This window comes from Pantherophis guttatus, chromosome 17 (genome assembly GCF_059756535.1).
Source record: "Pantherophis guttatus breed Tessera chromosome 17, ASM5975653v1, whole genome shotgun sequence".
Taxonomy (NCBI): domain Eukaryota; kingdom Metazoa; phylum Chordata; class Lepidosauria; order Squamata; family Colubridae; genus Pantherophis; species Pantherophis guttatus.
The window spans coordinates 1,239,474-1,261,138 of NC_142079.1; the positions used below are offsets into that span (position 1 = coordinate 1,239,474).

A 21,665-nucleotide genomic window follows, 5' to 3' on the forward strand; every position below is an offset into this window, starting at 1 on the left:
CCCAGGTAGCATCTCCCTCAAGTTCTGCTCCCCGCTTGGGACTTCTGGAGCTCTTCAAACAGTTTCCATGTCTTTTTCTGGAAAGTTTTCCCCACCACCCACCCAATTTCCCTGTCTAGCCAACAGCTCTTCTAAGAACCGAGCCAAGATCAACCAAGCCCTGCCACAACCAAAGGGGATCCCCCAACAAGATCAACCAGGTATCGCAAATGAGGAACATTCTTTTTCTTAAAGATCTCAATGAGATTGTAACCTCCTTGCTCCCATTTCCAAAGAGAGAGAAAGGTATTTCTGATGCTTTCCTGCAAATGCCTTTGGTTGGAAGAGACTTCTGGAACTTTTGGGCAGGGATAGCTAGCAGTGAGATTCACGAGAGCCTTTTTTTGGGGGGGGGGGGGTTAGCCCTGCTCTCAAGATAAGCTTAGAAGGTAAAACACATTTATTCCCAAGTGACAGTGGAACACCAAAGTAGTGAATTGCCCAAGGACCTATAGAACAGGATATAAATCCAAGTCCTTCGGTCTCTCGAAGGGGTTTCTTAAAAAAAAAAAAAATCTGTAATAGATTAACTCCGGCATAAGGAACACCAAATCTCACTCCCTCGCTCTTCATTTTAAGTTATGTTCCCCACCAGTTTCTCCAAGCTAATGGAATACGATCATTTAATCACTACTACGATTGAGAATCAAGAATGTTGACACTTGGTTAAACGCTAGCACATTACAATAAGTCAACCTGTCATGACATGTAATAGATGCCTCACCTAGCGGATACGTATGTAAAATTCATGCACTGGAATATCACGCAGGGATAATATTTTAATCAGCACCCCCACTCCCAAGCTGCGAAAAAGATGAGATCAAAGGCTCTCCAAAAGCCTTCAGAATCTGGGGTTCAGTTCCAACTACATATTCCAAAATCCAAAGGGTAAAACAACAATGTAAAAGTTTGGGGAGAGAGAGAGTAGGGGGAAAAAAGAATGGAAAAGGTATGTATCTCATAATTAAAGCTAAGGGGTATCCTGAATTAAGCAGAACCTCTCTGCAGAGAACATCTCTCTCTCTCTCTCTCTCTCTCTCTCTCTCTCTCTCTCTCTCCTCCAGAAAAAGGGGGGCTGCTCCAGTGTGATAAGCAACTCTCTGCCAGGCATAAGTTCTTTGGCTCAGGAATCTCCAATTGAAAAGGGTCAGAGGTCAAGCACAGGAAAAGGCCCAAGACCAGAGATATTAGCTGCAGGTGAAACAATATTTAATTCGCAGGCTATCTATTCCTTCCTTGAGGTAGGAGAGAAGGAAAGAGGAATAAGAGAAAGGAGGAGTAAATATGCCAGAAACTATCCATATTGAACGGTGGTCCTGCACACAGCCTGCCTCCCCCCCACCCAATTGCTTCAAGAGATTATCAGAAGGGAATGTGACTCTAACAGGAAAGGGATCCTGGTCAGTACTGGGCTACTATGATGGAAACGGTGGTTGAACATACCTGCAGGGCACCTGGGGAAGAACTGCTCACGGCAGGACTGTGAGGCATCCTAAATTCCACTCTCTCGGCTCCCTAAAAGCTGGTCGAGACAGCTGGGGTAGAAAATATGGTCCCCAACTGCCCCCTCGCTCATATTTCACTGAGCTGTTGTGGACACCCCCAGCAGAAAACAGGCTTTTGCAACCAGATGCCATAAATATGTGGTTTGAGACTATAATTTTATAAATGGATACGTATTGAAAACTGCTTTTCCCCAAAATCATCTGCTTTCTACTGGGAACTACGGAACTATGCATCACAATATAGTCAGGTGTTTTTTTTAAATCTTGTGCCCCTCCTTTGTTGGCAAAAGCAAAATAAACTACCCGCAAACATTCAAAATGTTGGAGACACATTGCCAACCTTTAAAAAGACGTAATTAAAAAAGCTAAGAGGAAGGGGAAAAAATGCAAAAACATAAATCTAGTTATGTGACTATCAGGAAACAGAAGAGGAAAGGCTCCATTAGTAATATTACCCTGTTTAGATTGTTTTCTTAAATGAAATATGCCCAGTATCATTCCAGACAGGAATTTTATCTGTCCTCATTTCCGCGAACATGTGCTGTACAAATGCAGTGTGATCAAAGCGATCAGATTATCAGCTTGTTATTACACGGACCCGCAATTTATCAAGATTGTTCAACCTTGGGCCAAAATCCTGCGTACACTTTCTTTAAAAAGAAAAAAAACTTTGTTAAAGAATAGTGTTTCTATTTTAGATCTTCCTAGCAGAAGAACATGGCAAGGTAGCCTTTAAGCCACAGCATTGGGACACGAAATAGAAAAGGACAAATTGGCAGTTAGCGGCTTGATTCACATGTGGAAATGACTCACACACACAAACATCAGCTTAGCTGGTTGCCCAGTTGTGTCAGTCTTCTCATTAAGGAGTTTTGCTAAATTCGGAAGGGTTTCTGTATCTCAGGCAGGAGTTGGTACAGATCGTCTTGCTTGATCGCATATCTGGGGGAGCCTCTTAGGAGAATGCAGAAATGTTGCTTTTCCCACAAATAATCTAGGTTTAGTTTTAAAAAAGCCTGCCTGGATTGGTGGGAAATGCCTGGGACAAAATCAAGGGGGCTGAGAGTTTTCATCAACTTCCCCCACACACAAACCCCCCAAGCAACCTCTGCAAAAGCTGAATACCTGCACCCAACCTCGGCCAGGCTGTTCAAGCCTTGGGGCCTTCTGCCAGCCCAGGCACCACAAGAAAGCCGAGGTCCTGCCAGTTTCAAAGTCTTCAGGAATCTGAAGGTCTCTTGTCTTTGGTGCAGGAGGTGTAGCACCTGAATGGGCAGGTGCGGGGGGGGGGGGAAGAGTCTAAAGCAGATGAAACAGCTACTCTGGGGGAAGAGTCTAAACCCACCGAAGAGGGAACTTGCTGGCTTTTCAGAACTGCGTGGAGGTGGGGGGGTGGGGGTGGGGGTAGAAGGAGCAGGGGGACCCTGGCTTTGCACCTAGGCTGGGGGCCTGTTCGGAGAGCCGGAAACCAGGGGGGAGAAGAGCCATGGGGGGGAGGGAGACGGATGGTCTCGGGGTGCGCCCATCGTTCCCCGTGCCCATAAGCCGTCCCTGGACGCGGTACCTCCCGTCCCCCCCGCAGTCACTTCTGAAAGCGACTTCAGACCCTTCCGGGACGCCCCACTTCTCCGTCCGTCCCCCCCGCCCGAGAAGCCGCGGACCTCAGAGAGACGCGAAAGTTGCAGCCGCCGCCTGGGTCCCCCCACCAAGCGCCGGGAACGCTCCGGAGAAGGGCGGCCGACTCCGGGAGGGAAGCGAGGAAGAGGCGAATGCCGAGGAGGAGGAGGAGGAGGAGGAGGCGTCTCGCGCGACCCTTCCCACCCACCCACCGGGCGCTACTGAGCGCTGAGCCCCCGAGAGGCTGCCGCGAACTCCGCGCCCGTCACCTGCGCTGCCCGGAGAAGTTGCGAGCCGGCGGAGAGGGAGAGGGAGCGGGCGCGCCGCTGGCTGGAGGGCGCGATCGGCGCGGGGAGGAGAGTCCGCGGCGGGACCGGCGGCGCTTCCATCCACTCTTCCCCTCTGCGCCTCCCTCGCCCGCTGCGATCAATGGGCGAAGCCGAACAAAGAGCGGCGGCGGCGGGCATCAATTCCGACCCCTCCCGGGGGGGCAGAGGAGGGGAGCAGCGGTGCCTCCCCCTCCCGGGCCCCGCGACGCCCGCCCTCCCCCCTCCCAGCCCAGGGACGCGCCGCCGCCGGACCGGGCCGGGCGGGCCACTCACCTGGAGCCGGCCGAGCTCGGGCTGCTTCCAGGACTGGACCATGGATCCCGCATCGGCGGCCATCTTGCGGGAGGCGCGGGAGAGGCAGCCCCGGACCCCGGCCGCCCTGCTGCGCCTGCCGTGAGTGCGCCCGGGCGGCGGCGGGGCGCGGGAGCCGGCGGGGAGCGCCGCCCGCCACCAGCCCTGCCCGCCCGCTGCCTGGCTGGCTGGCTGGCTGGCTGCGGCTCCTGCTGCCTCCTCCAGGACGCTCGCCGAAGCGCCGGCTGCCCTGCAACAATCGCGCCCCCGCCCGGCCCGCCTCGCTCCTCCTCCCCGCCCGCCCGCCCGCCCGGCCGCGAACAAGGCAGCGGCGAAGGGGAGGAGAGCGCCGCCCGAGGACCACAAGGGGCTGCCGCGCCCCCCGGAGTCCCCCCCCGGGTCCAGCCCCCTCCGAGGACCAGGAATTGCCGGGCAGGGGAAGTTGGAAGAAGGGGGGAGGAGGGGGGAGGACCCGACCTCTAAGTGTGTAAAGGCTCCCCCCCTTCGTCCCAGCCGCTGACCAGGGTGGCTCGGATTTGGGGGGTGGGCTAGGCTCAACTCCAGGCCCCCTCTGGGGTTTTCAGCGTCCGAGGTGTGCAGAGTTTTGCAAAGCAGCGCCCAGCCCCTCCGGGGGTGCTCAGGCCCGGGGACTTCTCCCCCCCCCCGCCCCATGGCCAAAGCCAGAAGCAGGGCTGGCTGGGGAATTCTGGGAGTTGAAGTCCACTCCTCTTAAAGCAGCCAAGGTTGAGAAACGCCCGGCTGAGCCCTCCAAGCAGCTGACTTGGTGGACCTTGGCCAAGCTGCCATTGGCTCACCAAACTCAGCCTACTTTAATCGATTCAGGGGGGAAAAAACCAGAGTTCAGCAAACTGGCCTGGGACCAGGAGCTCCCCAAACTGCTCCCTAAGGAAGAAGGGAGCCTCCGTTGGCCCAGCATACAACGGTGGGGCTGGTGCTCTCCTAAGCGCCATCCTCCCAGATGTTTAGGATGGGGCCTGGATGGCCTTCTTCCTTCTCTTCTTCCTCCTCCTCCTCCTCTTCTCCTCCTTCCTCCTCCTCTTTTCTCCTCCTCCTCCTCCTCCTTCCTCCTCCTTCCTCCTCCTTCTCCTCCTCCTCCTCTCCTGAAAGACAGCCACACTGGACTCCGATCAAATGATTCCCCCCAGGCTCGGAGAGACACATTATCTCAAGGAGCTTTAAAATCCCTCCCTCCGAGGATTATTAAATGATTTAAGTCTGTTTTGCTTTTTCGCATGCTCATGAATAATTGATGCCGTTGCTTGTTAACGTCTAAACCTATTAGGGCAGGTGATTTACTTTAGGCCCAGCTCACCTCCGCCAGCAGGTTCGCCTCTTCCCCACTCCCCCTCGCCCCACATTCAGAACTGGCGCGGATATTTTAACAGATTGCCTGGGGCGGGCAGGGAGAGAGGCTGGCGCCTTGGCAGAAAGCGCTCTCTGGCGGCAGCCGAGGAGCAATGCCAGGGGAATCGGCAAGCTGGCCGACAGAAGGAAGACGAAGTAGCCGAGGGACAAAGGAGGTGGGGTCCTCGGGGCCTGCCTTGGGATGGGATGGGATGGGGGCATGGGTGTGCCTGGCAGAGGAAGGGCAAATTTGAGTGGTGGGGTCAGTGGGCCACTGCTTAGCCTAGAAAGGCCAAAAGAAACCAGCCAACTGGGGGGTCTTCGGTGCTCTCTGACTTGGTTGTTATCTTGCAGGCTAATATAATCAGCAATTGTATTAATGATATTACTTAGTCTAGTAATGAAATGCCCACAAAAAAACAGCCCAGCTCAGAAAACACCAAGCGTTCCACAATCCTAATCCTCCTCCTTCTCCTCCTTCCCTCCCTCCTAGTACTGATGATGTTACTTGGACCTTGGGGGACCTTGGAGGTCTTCTAGTCCAACCCCCTGCTTAGGCAGGAAGCCCTACACCACTTCAGACAAATGGCTATCCAACCTCTTCTTAAAAACTTCCAGTGTTGGAGCTTTCACAACTTCTGGAGGCAAGGAGTTCCACTGATTAATTGTTCTCACTGTCAGGAAATTTCTCTTTAGTTCTAAATTGCTTCTCTCCTTGTTCAGTTTCCATCCATTATTCCTTGTCCTGCCTTCAGGTGCTTTGGAGAATAGCTTCGCTCCCTCTTCTCTGTGGCAGCCCCTGAGATATCGGAACACTGCTACCATGTCTCTCCTAGTCCTTCTTTTCCTTAAGCTAGACATTCCCAGTTCCTGCAACCGTCCTTCATATGTTTTAGCCTCCAGCCCCCCCTCCAAAGGGCCTGGTGGCTCAGCAGACTGATAGCATTGTGATTAACACCAGCTGTCTGCAATTACTGTAAGTTTGAATCTCACCAGGCTCAAGGTTGACTCAGCCTTCCATCCTTTCTAAGGTAGGTTAAATGAGGACCCAGTTTGTGGGGGCAATAAGCTGTATAAATATACAAAAGTATGAAGGCTATTGCTTAACGCATTGTAAACCGCCCTGAGTCTCTGGAGAAGGGCGGCATATAAATCAAATTTTTTTTAAAAAAAATCATCTTTGTTGCTCTTCTCTGCACTCTTTCTAGAGTCTCCACATCTTTTTCACATCGTGGCAACCAAAGCTGGATGCAGTCTTCAAACTGCTAAGATCGAGAAACACTGCTTTATGGGATTGCAACAACGGTTCCCATATTGCCTCACTTTCTTATGCCTAGAGATTTCTCACCCCTCATTCATCCCTCATTCCCAAGAATGCATTGGAAGGGAGGGGGGGGATAATTTCTTTGCAGGTCAGGAAAGCTGCCTCTCACTCTTGCAGGAGAAGATATCTGTTTTTGCATGAAAAAGGAATCTGATCAGGCATAGTTGTTAAAGTAAGTCTGCCTTCGCCCCTCCAGTGCACCCCCATGCACCCCCAGAGGCCTAGAAAACCCCTAGGCAACCACCCAGCAGACCAGAAGGGGGCAGTCCGGAGCCCAGTAGGGTAATTAAACAGCAGGGAGCTCTCTGTTCTGTACTTTGGGTTTGATTGGCAGGAAGTTTACAACTCCACCGAAGTTGCCCGTTTCCTGGGGCTTGCTATTTTCAGGAGAACAACTCAGACTTGTGGAAGATTGCTAAGAAGCAAGCGCACCGCCAGCTCTGCGTGTCTGCTCCTTCCGCCCCCCAAATACCTGAGGTACATCTATAATATGAATATTTATACCACCACAACTCCGTCACCAACAGGTCCCTTTGGCGTTCTCCCTCCGATGGAAGACATGCCTTGCATAACCAACTTCTCAGAGTAAGCCAAAGGCTCCGGCTGAACCTTCCGCTCCAGAGTTGCCTGCGCCCCACACCACCTGTTTCTACCTCCCCACACCCCCAAAGCCTTTTGGTTATTTATTCTGTTAAATTTATATGCTGCTCATCTCGCTATCCAGCAACTCTGGGAGGATTACAATGTGATACACAGCAGCGATTAAAATGATTAAAAGGGCCAAGTGAAAAGTTTAACTGAAAGTTAAAACATTAAAATAGGTGCCAGAGTGGATAAAAAGGATCGGTGCGTAGATGGGGTGCAGGTGGGGTCTGTTCTTATCTTTAATAGCTACCTCCATCAGTCATACCATCTCTGGCTTTCCTTACCTGGAAATTCAGCTGTCGTCTTTTTACATTTTAATATATGTTTTCTTTAAAATGGAAAAAAAAATCATTATCAGTAAACAAACCTACCAGCTAATGTACATAAGCAGCAAATTAAGTAGCTCCATGAATTTGTCATATCTGTCTCACAAAGCACAAACCCCTTCTGCTTGGCCTGGTATCGATTTCTGCAAATATATATTATTTTACACTGTAAGTATCAGGAGCCTGTTGTCATTAATATGACAGTTAAATTTAAAATGCATTAGTTTAATAAAAATGCATAAAGTAGAATAGGACTGCATTAGTTGCCTGGCAAAATTCAATTTCATAAATATTAGCTCATGTTAAGATGCATTGATTTCCTGGGAAATTGGATTGGTCAAGGGGAATTTATACTTCGTTGGAATGGGAATGTATCCGTTGGTGTGTGAGCGCACGCACACAATACCCATGCTCCTAGGTACACCCAAACGCTTGCATAGGTGCTAGGTGAGTCAAAAGCATCCTCCTATAAAGCTGACACACAGCGATATCTTATATAGCCAGAGAAGACAGAATTAAGCAAGATACAGATATTTTGACTCAAATGAAAATTTTGCAAACCCGTAGCTTTCAAATCCATATATACTAATCAAGAGGGGACTTTCTTCAACCCACTTGCGAACCGACTAGTATTCAGATAACGGAGCCATATGCCCATTTGGAGGGGGATTACTTCTAGGCAGGGTTCTCCTAACCAACTCTAAAAAATCAATAGCCCTAAACTGATCACTGCATTTGCCTTCAGTGAGATGCACAAGTAACCATTTCTGATTGCAGAGAGACCTGATGTTATCTTTGTGACCCACAGGGACCTAGTACTGTACGTAATTCCTGCCAGGGAAAAAAAAATCATATGTGTGTGCGTTTAAATTGTATTTAGCAGCAACAACAGCAATAAAGTGAATGTTTGGAGAAGCAACCCAACCAAACTGGAGATTGCCTTCTCCTCTTTATCTATTCCTTCCTTCAGGATCCCTTGAACTCTGGACGGCTGAAGATCCAGATGGAATCAGAGGCTTCCCTCACCCACACAGATGTAGGCACAGAGTATAGCAACAGCTGGATTTTTAACAGCCAGGCATTGGCATCTGCAGGCTCATCTGGGATCCATATTGTATCGTTCCATTTTCAGGAACAAAATAAATTCTGAGAGACGGTACCTTCTTCCAGGGAATGAGGGCTGGGAATGGGGCAACAAGACCTGTGGAGAAGCCACCGATGGCTGCTTGCAAGGGGAGCCTGTTCCATGAGCCAACTCCCAGGAATACGTTTCCCAAGATTCAAGTGAAACACGGAGATTAAATCGGACCACATCGGTAGCATTGTGAAACGAGATTCCCAATTTAGACCCATTCTTTCCACCCATTGAGATTTACTACTTACTACAAAATTTACTATTTACTACAAAAAAAAAAAAAGAGAGAGAGAGATTTACTACTTGAGGCAGGGGTCTTTCTCCCTCTTTTCCCCAAATGCACATGGGTGAAGTTAATCTGTTAATTAACATCATCCTGATTTGATTTATCCCACCTGCACAGGTGAATGCTGGACGGGACTAAGCAACCAGAGGAAAGACAAAAGCAGCTGTCCCGTCCCATGGATAGATTCACCCCAGGAGGAGAAAAAAACCCTGAAATTTCAAAGCTGAGCAGGACACCCCCCCCCCTGGCCCCGGCAACCCAGCAGAAGAGGAAGCCCATCAAACAACAGGAACACGCAAGTCACAGCAAGAGAATCAAATACCTCCCTGCTTTATCTACAGAGAATGCTGTGTTTTACATGAAAAAAGGCTTTCTAATTAATAGGCCAGCCCTCTTTCCTGCGATAAAAAAGGAGCAGAAGAAAAGGGTTGATTAACCTACTTCCCCTCCTTACCCCCCCCCCATTCCCTCCCTCCATTTTGGTATGCTCTGCCTCCTTCCCTCTTTCTTTCTTTCTTTCTTTCTGGCAGGCCCCGATAACATTCTTCTCTTTTGCAAGAAAAGCGTGATTTATCCCCTTCTGCCACAGGAGAGGGAATTCTGTTATGGAGTTAGCCGGCAGAAAGCTAGCAAGGTTAATTAGTTTGCTTGATTTCGTGTTAATTTACCCACATGAAAGGGCTGACGGCAAGCACAAAGGGGGGCCAGGTTTCCTGTTGCATGACAGAAAGCCCTAGAAGGAGTACAAACAGAACAGCGGATCTAGGGAGGCAGGTGCAGAGAACTCTTGCAGGACTCCAGTGTCACACAAACACGGCTGGTATCTCACTAAACACACACACACACACACACACATACACACACGGAGTGCCCGAGTCAGGGCATAAGGTCTATGAAAGTGTTGCAACCGAGAGAGATTCAGCTGCTTTGAGCAAGCTTGGCTCCTCAGCTTTAGAGAAAGATCCCTTTGCAAGCCCTCGAACACAAGACGCTTTCAATCAAAGAGGAAGAGAATTAACCGCAGGATTACTGAGAGCCAGGCAGAACACACGCACAAAGCCCAAAGCAAAAAAGGTTGTAGAATTGGGTGTGATTCGTTTAAAGCAGCATTGCTTAGCAATGGAAGTTTTCATCCCAATTGTAGTCATAAGTCACCTCTATAACTGCCTGGTTTGGTTCTGCAACCCAACAAGACAGATCTTGTTGGGTTGCAAAGGAACATTAGAACTGCAGAAAAAACCATGGCTACCAACCTGCCTTCCATGGAGGACCTGTACTGTATCCTGCATGAGTCAAAAAGAGGGCTGTGAAAATATCTACAGACCCCTCGCATCCTGGACATAAACTGTTTGAACTCCTACCCTCAAAACGACGCTATAGAGCACTGCACACCTGAACAACTAGACACAAGGACAGTTTTTTCACTCTGCTAAACAAGTAATTCCCTCAACACTGTCAAACTATTCAGTAAGTCTGCACTACTATTAATCTTCTCATCGTTCCTATCACCCATCTCCTCCCACTTATCACTGTATGGCTGTAACCTTGTTGCTGGTATCCTTAAGATTTATATTGACTGTTTCCCTATGACTATCATGAAGTGTTGTACCTTATGATTCTTGACGAACGTATCTTTTCTTTTATGTACACCGAGTGTGTATGCACCAAGACAAATTCCTTGTGTGTCCAATCACACTTGGCCAATAAAGAATTCTATTCTATTCTAAGTCAAGGACAATCTGGATTCCTGAGTATCTTTTTGTTTTTCAAGAGGAATTCCTCCTGTTTAGATCATTAGATCGACTCACAACCAACCAACTGGGGTAGGATCCTTGGACTCGGGCCTTCTCATCAGCAAAGAGTGAACCTGGTTCAGCTGCCATTTCAACCTTTGTCCTTGTTTCTGGTTCCTTTAAATGTACAAGTATAGAAAGTTTGCTGGCCCTTAGAAAACTCTTGTGGGTATTTTCAAGCTAACAGGTGAGTCCAGCTGAGTTTAGAATTGAAGGGGATTTGCAACTCAACAGAGGCAAAAGTCCAATAAAGTAAGAAGTTGAAATAAAATATATATATATGCACATCTTTGTGATGGAATTCTTCTTTCCTTCAACAAGTGTCCCTATTTTCGGCTGCTTGTGGTAACTTATCTGGTTCCGTTGTGCTCCTTTCTGGATATTTAAGTACTGTGCAGATTCAAAAGCGAGGCCAAAGGACCCCAGCTGGGCTTTTTTTTTTTTTATGACAAGTCACATTAAGCCATTGCATGTTACTTCCTGACATTTATAGATTTTTCCTAATGCTGGAAATTAAGATAATTGCACCCAGGGCCAATTAATCTTGCAGAACTCTGGAGGAGGAGAGAAAGAGAAGCAGCACCCAAAGCTTGATTGAAAGTGAAGGCTTTGGGGCTGTCTCGATCCACACATTGGGCTAATTTCCTCCTCACTCTGATGATCAAAGAAGGGACCAGAGAGCCATGCCACCAAACCTCCTGGCTCCAAGGAAAACGAGGTTTTAACTGTTACCATTTATCCTGCACTTCCTTTCTGGTGTACCCTGCATCTCTATTATCGGTTTCTGAAGACCCAAAAGAAGATCACCAACAAAGGTTTTAACCTCCAATCTTAGCACCAGTCTCTAGAAGTTAACTCTTTTTCATTTTACACAAAGTAAACCTGAGGCTTGCTATCGTTTTTCACAGACAGCATTGGCAGGCAAATGACAGATCTCGTCTCTGGCTCCTTTAAAGATCCAGTCTACCAGTGAAAAGTCCAAAGCTAAGCCCAAACCCAAAGAAGGGCTCGATGGCAGTGTGTCTCAACCTTGGCCCCTTGAAGATGCCTGTTCAACTCCCAGAATTCCCCAGCCAGCCATGGGAGTTGAAATCCAGGCATCTTTAAGTGACCAAGGTTGCTCTATATCTGTGATGGCGAACCTATGGCATGCATGCCACAGGTGACATGTGGAGCCATATCAGTGGGCACATGAGCGTTGCCCTAGCTCAGCTCCGGCAGGCATGTGGGCACCGACCAGCTGATTTTCAGGCCTTCTGGGCCCACCAGAAGTCAGCAAACAGGCCGTTTCTGGCCTCTGGAGGACCTACAGGTGGGTGGGGAAGGCCGCCCTCCCCAGCCTCCAAGAAAGCCTCTGGAGCCTAGGGAGGGCGAAAAACAGGCCTACCAGGCCCACTGTGCCATTGTGTGCCAAAAGCGTGGGGGTCATGTGGCATGTGCGGGGGGGGTGCATTGAATTATGGGTGTGGGAACATGTGCGTGCGACCCCCCGCGCTTCCTCCACTTTTGGCATGCGACGGCAAAAAGGTTAGCCATCACTGCGCTACAGTATATGGAATCCTAGCGCAGCACCAAGGACAGCTCTCCTTGCTAATTCACTCTTCATTTTCAGAGCAAACTGATGGCTATCATAGTTTCTCCAAGCATGTCTGGCTAAGGAATTCTGGGAGCTGAAGTCCACACGTCTTAAAGTTGCCAAGTTTGGAGACCCTTGGTCTAGGCCACAACTACTATTGTGGGATAGATTTCACAGAATTTCGTGAGACTTGGAAGAAGTTGACTTACCAAAACTGGTTTCTTAGTTTATGTGGGAAACTTCAAAGTAGAAATATCAATTCATAGTGTGGGCTAAAAATTGATATAAAGCTACCATATTTCCCCATTGTTGGAAAAAGTCTCTTCATCAAATTAAGAAATATATCTCTCTAATGAAAATACTCATTGTTGCAGAAAACTCTATCCAAGGTAACAGCTACAAATCATCAAACTCTGGTACATCAAAGATTCTTAGGACTCACCTAAAGAATCATGAGCAGCCACAACATTTTCATAAGTGGGTGACACCATCGAGGTGTGTGTGTGGGTCTTAATTAAAATAACTGCTTTTTTTTTTTGACAAGGTAAATCATATAGATCATTTAAAATATATATAAACATTATTTTAAAAGCCACTGTGGTTAAATACACTCCCAGGTATGGCCCAATGGTGAGGGAAGAAAGAATTACCTGAAGTTTTTTTTTTTAAATGAATTGTAGTGTTGTTATCAGGTTTCGTCAGAAGAGGGCAGGCAAAGCTCAGATTCCTTTTTCCTTTCTTAAATCACCATACTGGAAATCAGGAGTCTCCAACTTTGGCAACTTTAAGACTTGTGGACTTCATCTCCCAGAATTCCTCAGCCAGCAAAGCAAAGCAAAGGAAAGGAAAGCTGGCTGAGGAACTCTGGGAGTTGAAGTCCACAAGTCTTAAAATCGCCAAGGTTGGAGACCCCTGCTGTAAATAGAAAACGAAACAGCTTGCAAAATTGTCTTATTAGGAAGCTCCTTGTCCATGGATGCATTTTCTCTCTCCCTTTAATTCACAAGAGGCCCTGAATCAATGGTAGCAGATTTCTGCAGCCCAGGCCACAATAAAATGCAAACTTGCCATGCTGTTTAATCTGTTTCTGCTTTAATATCTTTTGCTGAAGCATCTCAGGGATTTAGAGGTAGTTGCCGGATACAGAAATGATGATAAAATAATAGTGCTTTGTAATGGAATTCACGTGGCCATCTCAGAATTCCCTAGCTCATAAATCGTGAACTCCAGTCTAGCATTATCTTGTTGCACTTTTCAAAAGGTAGTATAGGTTGGTGGTGGGAACAGAAACCGAAGCAGGACAGTTAGGGTTACTGAGGGCATAATCTCATCAATGTGCACACTTGGTTAATTTTTTCCCACCAGAATCCTTGGATGGGGTCACCTGTGAACAGACAAGGGTGGCATCACTACAAAAGCATCCTCTGAGGTGCGAGGGAAGTTCCACCCTCTATTTTCTGTTATCTTTTACGTCTTGCAACTGAAAAAGGATGGGGTGATTTGTGGACAGGATCACCAGGTCACTGGTTCACTGGCTCACCCCACTGAAAAGCCCCTGCTGCAGCCCCTGCACAAGTTGCATGGCTTGGCTGGAATAAGCTATCTGGACATTTATTCTTGTCCCTCCTTTGTCTTGCATGCTCGGCCTCCCTTTCTATTTAAATCCTTTTTTAAATGCCTTGGCTCTTCCCCTATCACCGAGCCTCTCTGCTCCAGAATAGCTGGGATGTTCTCCCTCCGGCTTTTCTTCCTTTCCTGGGGAGGTGACCCAGTGCCATGTCGTCTTTTCTTCCTCTGATTTCCTTTCCTTCTGTTTCTCCTGGCAGGAAGGCAAAGCACGACACTCGATGTGTAGGAATCAGCTTTTTAATTATTATTATTTTTGATCCTTTCCAAATTGTTCTTCCTGTTCTAGTTTAAGCTTAAATAAAGCTCCAGCTGAAGAGAGCTGAGATAGCATTTTAGGCCTCTAAAGCTCTTGTGAATTAGCATCTGGCTTTAGAAGAATCCGGATAAAAAAGAATAGGAATCCCTGTTGAGATATTAAAGACTGCCTTAAAAAGGTTAGATTAAGTTTTCTTTTTACATTTCTTAAGACTTCCTTTTCATCCTCAGTAGGTCAGGTCACAGTGTGAGTGACACTGTCTTTTCTATAAAACAATTATAACAAGCTTCCAATAAAATCCCTCAATATTCTGAGTCTTCAGGCCAGGCGTAGCAATGTATGTCCCTACAATGCAGAAGCTTTAAAAAGTTTATCCTAAGAAGTTTTTTTTTTTTTAATTTCCCTTCTCTTTTACTTACTAATTAACTAAGCAAGCAAAATAAGGGGGGGGGATTGGGAGGGTTTTTTAAAATTATTTTTACATGCTAGTAGGTTCACTGATTTCAAATGAATTCGTGTACAGGAGCCTGCAAATCCCAATTTTTCAAAAGTTCTGGGAATTCTGAAGCTGGCAGGGCCGAGACTCCCTTGGGAAAAGCTACCGGTACTTTAGAGATAACAATGTAAAGGACCGAAGAGGCCTATATATAGATTGTAGGCTTTGGATGGTTGAATAAGAGAATCTGTCTTTGCCTGATTCATAGGGAGATTTAAAGAGAGAGAGAGGGGGGGAGAGACAGAGAGAGAGAGAGAGAGAATGGGAGAGGGAGAGGGAGAGAGAGAGAGAAGAGAGAGAGAGAGAGAGGGAGAGACAGAAAAGCGAGAGAGAAAGAAAAGAGAGAGAAAGAGAGAAGAGAATGAGAGGGAGGGAGGGAGGGGGGAGAGAGCGAGACAGAGACAGAAAAGAGAGAGAGAGAGCGAGAGAGGCGAGAGAGGGGAAAGGACCTCAGTCCAACAGCAGCAGGTGTTCAGCCTCGCATCCATTTCCATCGTGTTTGGTTAAGACAGCTGCAGGCAACTGTGAAATATATGGAGGGCATTGTTTGGACTGTGTCACCTTCCCTGCCTGCCCATCCCTTTGTCTAAGTGTATTCCAATCCCGGGGAGGGGAGGGGAGGGGAGGGAAAATGCTCAGGAGCAGAGACCACCAGCTAAAAATACAAGTGCAAAGGATAGAAGGTGCCTGGCCTGCTGGTCAGCCATAACTGAATCTAGAGAGGCCACTTTGGCCTTGGGACACTCACAGTGACCTTTTCCTGGTGGGCTAAGATTAGTTTTTAGAAGCTTTTGAGCTTCTCAATAAGAGAAAGGTTTAAACTCTCTTCTCTATTTGGCAAAACGTCCCTGCGAGGTAGATTAAAAATCCCTTTACAGTTTGCTCCTGCTGTCTTTCAGGATTTCATTCTTGATGGTGTTTTTACTTTCTAGCCTAGAACCCTAGGATCTCCTCGGGGTCTCCCATCCGTCCACGTACTCCCCGGGACTGACTTGGCTTCTCCAAGGCCACTTAACTCCCCATCCACTGCTGACACTGAATTCATTGTTTGAGTCAATTCACACAATCCCAGAATGGGTCAGGGGAAATCAGTGGCTTGCAGCTAAGTGGGCGTCCTGGACCTCTAATTGTGAAGATTCACACCTTTCCCCATCTGCAGCGCCCCGGTTCTAGGCTCCATGTCTTGTTCCCGTTATTGTTTGAAGGGATGATCGAAACAGACATCGGATTTATATATATATATACATACAGAGGTAGAGAATGCATTGTTTATTTCCTTGTGGGCTCTCCAATGCATACACTGAAGACCAACTGACACCCACAGGTGTCCGGCTATTATCTGGCTGCCTGGGAGGACGCTGCGTCGACATCTTAAATGGAAAGGCCATCCGGGCGGCTGGCATGTCCGTAACCTTGGGGGCCTCTGTTGTTCTGGCATGTCACCACATGACAATGCAGGCTGATATTTAAGAAGGCAGAAGAGAGAATGGAGGGAGGAGAGGATTAACTCACCTATTACAGCCAAAAGAGGAGATGGGTTTATTTATAATCTGGGTTGGGCCTTATTTATTGTCTCCTCGGGCAGAGCAAAGGGGGCACCCGCCGAAGGAACCGTCTCCGAACAGCACCCTGAGCTGCACAGTTTGGTCTTAGAAATGGTGAGTAAAAGGAGGGAGGGAGGGAGGGAGGGGCCGTGAGTTGGAACGGGAAGGAAAGAAGCAGGAATCCAAGCATTCCAGATAAAAAATAGAGGGTGCCTTTCAGTGAGTGAGGATGTTCTAAAGAACAAGAGTTCCAGTATCAGGAAGAATGAGCTTACGCCCTGACATCCCTTCGAAAGAAGTGTGGATAGGCCAGTGAAGCTGGAATTAATGGATTCGTAGGGGTTTTAATCAAGACACACACATTCTTTCAAACCTAGGATGTTTATCAATACAGATGATTTTATAACTTAGTCCGAAGCAATGATTTAGTGGTGCCCAAAATGGACTCCATCCGTTTTTCCTTGCTGGCTTGACATCTTTCTCAGACCACTGCTATTATACCGGCATGTTCCCCTTCACACGTTCTGTCTCTTTCTGTACTCTAATCCTTTCTTAAAATCTCTAATTTACCCTTCTACTTTAAGCACAAAGTTTTTAGACCTCAAAATGTTAAAATCTATATATCTGTACATCTCTGTCTTTTGTGCATCTCTGCCTCCACCATCAAATGTGAAATTGTAAAACTTCTCGAGTCAGAGAAACCCCTTCGTGGACTTTTCACAGGGCATTTTCTACGGATGGTACAACTGATCGTGGTCCCATAACTCCCTTGACCAATAAAACAGTAAAGAATGGTATTGTTTTCATCTTATGGCTCTGGAAAGGAGGCCTGGGGCCATTATTTGACCCAGCAGAAGGGACATTTAGAAGTTAGGGAGATGCCGCTGAATGATGTCGTGTTTAATCTCCCCAAAGGCACCCAAGAAAGCTAAGAAGAGGGCAGAAGGTGCCAATTCTAACGTCTTCTCCATGTTTGAACAAGCACAGATCCAGGAGTTTAAGGAGGTATGTCAACAGAGGCGGTAAAATGTTTTACAAAGAGTTTGTATTACAAATCCAAAGGAGCAGAATACCCTGACCCAATAACATGGAAAACGTAGGCAAAATGCTAACATCCTCTTGGCTTCTGCTCTACCTGCATAATTAAGAGTCCGTATTTGAATTTCAGCCGTACTGCACGATCTAAGGCCTGAGGAACCGGACTCTCAGCCCATCAGGTTTTTTTAAAAGCATGGAAGTGTGTGCTTAAGTCCTGGATGATTCTACATTCTTGTAGATCAAAGGCTGTAATAACCAATTTAAAAAGACTTTATTGGAGCTTAATCTGAAGCCTGGTCTTAGTCCTGGAACCTAGCTGAAATGCCCTAGCTGAATATTGCAGCATAAAGTCTGCCAGATTCCTCGTGCACTTATAATTCCAGCCATGGAAAGTTCATTTATTTGATTTGATTTGATTTTGCCTCCTGGGTCAATGGTATAAGATTGAATTGATTTTTATCTTTTCCTAAACCTTATGCATTCCCCAACAGTCTGGAGGATCCCAGAAAGACCCTGAGTTCAATGATGTATCTTGCATAATGGCAGGATAGGGCTGTGGAAAGATTTCAAAAGAGGTATTTGAAAGGCTGGGCACACACTTCTGTGTGATGACAGCTGGGAGCGGCTTCAAAAGCGACGGTGGTCGATCTAACAGCAAGACAAGGTACTTCGTACACGCCACTCATGCATACCAGCCATTGCCGTTTCTCCCCTTTCAGGCTTTCACCATCATGGATCAGAACCGCGATGGTTTCATTGACAAATCAGATCTGAGAGATACATTTGCAGCACTAGGTAAGCCAAGAAACGCCTTTACATTATGAAAGTAATTAGTAATTAGTAATTATTATTACTATTAATTACTATTAGTAATTTATACAGAAGCCCATTGAGAAAAAATGTTTCCATTATCATTCCTTTCTCCCTGCCCAAAATCTTAATATCTAGTCAAAATTAGACTAAAATGTAGACCACGAGAAATAAGAAATCCAGAAATCCAGAACTCTGGCTTGAAATAGAATGGATAGTTCCAATTTTGACAGCGTTCTAGGTCAAGGTGATTTATATCTTTCCAAGCCAAATGCAGCTAGTATGGATGATTGGGTATCTATGAGTTTCTCAATGTTTGCAGTTTTGGCAGTAAATGTAAGAAATTCTCCATTCTTCTGCATTAGGCAGGGATGGGAGAGATGCTACTTGTCTGCTGCTTGCTTGTCAGGTAAAGCAGACAGAAAACTCCACCAGATGAGCTAATTCTACTTTAGTGTAAGGCTACATTAACAGAATTTTGCAAGACTGAAAGTCCAAAACTTCCTTCCATCACTTTTAATTGCTTCATTCATTAGGGCAGGTCCTTCCTAAATTTGTTCCTCCGACCACTACGCCACTGGGGGCTCCTCCTTCTCTTCTCTGACCTTCCCCTCATCCCCCAAGGTCACCCACACTTTGCATTGACTCAAAATAGCTACGCTTAGCACAATCACAATAGGTCTCTCAATATTTTAAGGGATTCTTTAGGAGAGATTCTTTCTGCTCCCTGCTGATGGGTTGGGTTTGGTTTGGTTTGGCCTCCTTTAGGGCGTCTGAATGTGAAAAATGAAGAGCTTGATGCCATGATCAAAGAAGCTCCTGGACCAATTAACTTCACCGTGTTCTTGACAATGTTTGGAGAAAAGCTTAAAGGTAAGATTGGAAGCTACGACTCAGTTGCAAACAGTGGGTGTCTTTGATAAGATGTTCAGGCACCCACCCACCCACCCAGACATCTGTATCTGTATCTAATCTATATCTATCTATATTGATATCTCTCTATCTCTCTAATAAAAACAATCCCATATAAAAACAAGCAGGATAAAAAACAAAGAAGCAAAGGTACATTTAAAGTGATGTGCTGGATTCCCAATCCCCCCAGAGAGCTTCCTTGTGTGGCTCAAGGAGGGTTTTATTCTGGTTCACCTGCCCGTTTATTTTCTGCGTAGCCTCAGCCTTCCCACAAACATTGCAAGAAGGAGCACTTTTATAAAGGGTTCAGCTTTCTTAGACTTTCTGTCCATCCCCTTTTATTTCCTTTTAATTTTCCAGGAGCAGATCCAGAGGAAACCATTCTAAATGCATTTAAAGTCTTTGATCCGGACAGCAAAGGCTTAAAAGCAAACTAGTAAGTATCTCTGGAGCTTCTCCGCTTAAAATGGTCAGAAGATCCCCAGAGCCCTTTCTGCTTCTCTTCAGCCCCTTAATAAGCATTTGTTTAGCATCACCTCTCTTTGGACAATCTGCCGTGATGCAAATGTACAATCAGCCACCCGCCCACTTATCCTAAAAGCAATTAAGATCTTTTTGGTCCATCCCCATGTGCTCCAGCCTGAATTTCAGCAATGAGAAAGCTATCACTTCTATTCTTCGCATCGAGCGATGGGTGGAATTGAGACTGATATTCCTTTGCATCTAATCCGGTTTTTATTTTTCAGCATTAAAGAGATGCTCATGACGCAAGGAGAACGGTTTTCAAAGGAAGAGGTAAGAGAAATTTCTGAATCATTCGGCGGCCTTTCTTGGGAATGCAATTTGAGAGTGCAGCCCATTGGACTGTCTTCAAAATGAAGATTTGCAATTTTAGCAAGAGCCGCTGAGGTATTAAAACTCAAGAGGAAATGCTCTGGCTTCTTTGTTCTTCCAGGTAGACCAAATGTTTGCAGCCTTCCCTCCAGATGTGACCGGCAATCTTGACTATAAGAATTTGGTGCACATCATCACACATGGAGAAGAGAAAGATTAAGAACTAGTGGTAGGCCACTCGGTGTGATGACAGAAGCGATACCTTCTCTGGCTAGCTAAGCTGGGCTGTTGTGTCTTCCCTGTGTGTTGTCATCCTCTTGGCAGTCCCAGCCCTTTGTCCTATCTGTACAAAGAATGCAGCCGTGTCTGGAGAAACCTATTTCTAAAATTGCCTTTGTATTGAATTATTCAGAAAATCTGAGCAGCCCTTGATGAATGATTATGGATGAGGGAATGGAATAAGCTGTGCTCACAGCAAGCCACGTGTTTCTCTGCTGATGCCAGAGCAGGGTGCGTTTCCCACTTAACACACAAGGCTGAGAGGCTGTCCAACAACAGTACGTGGAGCTGAGCAGGAGGAGGCTCTGCCAACAGGACCACAAATTTGCCACTGCTGCTCTAGCCATTTCTGAAGAGCAGGGGTGGGGAACGATGACAACTTTACAACTTTACAAAGTGGACTTCAACTCCCAGAATTCCTGAACCAGTCATGCTCAGGTTAGGTTAGAGAAAAGCAAGATTCCAACTTAGCAATAAATAAAAGACACCACACAGACACACATTGCACAACCCAATGACCCCACATCTTGAAAGAGAAAAGCATGAAAATTGGGAAAAGGCATCTCGTCTGATGTTCAACTGGAGGAAGGCATGGGTACACAAAAAATTGGCCTACAGGTGTTATCTAGGTTTGCTCACAAAGTTTAGGTCCCAGTCATGTATGATGAGAATCCCCCTGGAGATTCCCTCTTTTGATCATCCAGGAGCAACACACCAAAGCAGAGAAAAATATGCCAGGTGCGCACCTTCTAAAAGCAGCTAAGTAATCCTATTGATGGAATAAGGCAGCCATTTTCACCAGGGTATGGAAATTTGCTAGGAACCCAACACATCTATGGAGGCTTCTTACCTATTATAGCAATAGCACTTAGACTTATATACCACTTCACAGTGCTTTAGAGTCCTAAGCAGTTTACAGAGTCAGCCTACTGCCCCAACAATCTGGGTTCTTATTTTACCGACCTAAGAAGGATGGAAGGCTGGGTCAACCTTGAGATGGTCAGGATCGAACTCCTGGCAGTGGGAATGCAGAGTTAGCTTGAAATATTGCATTCTAACCATTGTGCCATCACAGCTCTATTGATCTTACTCACCTACTCTCTCTCTTAATTTCCCTCCATTGAGTTGCATTTCTATTTCCTTCTATCTCCAGAGTAACCCCTTGAAAAGGTCAGTAGGCACATCTCATCTCCTGCCGTTCATGGAAATGTGAACCCAGGATCCCTCTCCCTCCCACTCCCCCAATATGTCAGGTACTACATTAGTGTGAATCTCTTACCCAATGGAAGCACACGACTGGAACCACACGATTGTCCTTCTGGGTGCATGTAAAGTTGTCCATCATCTGCTCTTTCCAAGTAGCTGGTCATGAAGTCAGCCGTAACAGGCAGGCTAACCTAACATAGGTTGAGAGACCCATCCAAAGCCAGTGGCTGCAGAGTTTGTGTTGAGCGTCCAGGATTGCAAAACCAAATTTCCAATGACTACTAGCTTGGTGGTCTACTTTTGTGAGCCGGCCAACCTGAAATGCTCCAGCTATATTGGGATTACAACTCCCAGGCTTTTCAAGAACCACACACAGGTGCAATCTTTAAGGCATGGCATTTGCTCTCTGTTAACATGCTGTGAGATAACA

At 46.7% G+C, this 21,665-nt stretch overlaps 2 protein-coding genes across 4 annotated transcripts in view; one reads left to right on the plus strand and one right to left on the minus strand.

Moving 5' to 3' along the window:
* Positions 1–21,447, minus strand: part of CUX2 (cut like homeobox 2) — a 94,063-nt gene extending 72,616 nt beyond the window's left edge. Inside the window, exon 1 of one of the 3 annotated variants that reach the window (XM_060691934.2) lies at positions 21,309–21,447. In XM_060691934.2, the coding sequence (XP_060547917.2) occupies positions 21,309–21,374 (66 nt within the window). In that variant the 5' untranslated portion in view covers positions 21,375–21,447. Of the gene's footprint in view, positions 1–3,763; positions 4,054–21,308 lie in introns of those variants that run through there. The other 2 variants (XM_087880142.1, XM_087880143.1) reach the window with 2 other exon arrangements.
* MYL2 (myosin light chain 2) lies at positions 15,981–20,129 on the plus strand. The gene is made up of 7 exons (XM_034428832.3): positions 15,981–16,270; positions 17,072–17,161; positions 17,914–17,989; positions 18,773–18,877; positions 19,277–19,352; positions 19,663–19,711; positions 19,872–20,129. The coding sequence occupies exons 1-7, from the start codon at positions 16,268–16,270 to the stop codon at positions 19,968–19,970; spliced, it is 498 nt and encodes a 165-aa protein (XP_034284723.1). The 5' UTR covers positions 15,981–16,267; the 3' UTR covers positions 19,971–20,129.
* Positions 21,448–21,665: the final 218 nt, after the last annotated feature.

Bases quoted from the DNA above. Each gene is read 5' to 3' on its own strand.
- MYL2 (XM_034428832.3), top strand. The intron at 17,162-17,913 runs GTATGTCAACAG...CTCCCCTTTCAG, and splicing joins AGATCCAGGAGTTTAAGGAG to GCTTTCACCATCATGGATCA. The intron at 18,878-19,276 runs GTAAGATTGGAA...TTAATTTTCCAG, and splicing joins GTTTGGAGAAAAGCTTAAAG to GAGCAGATCCAGAGGAAACC.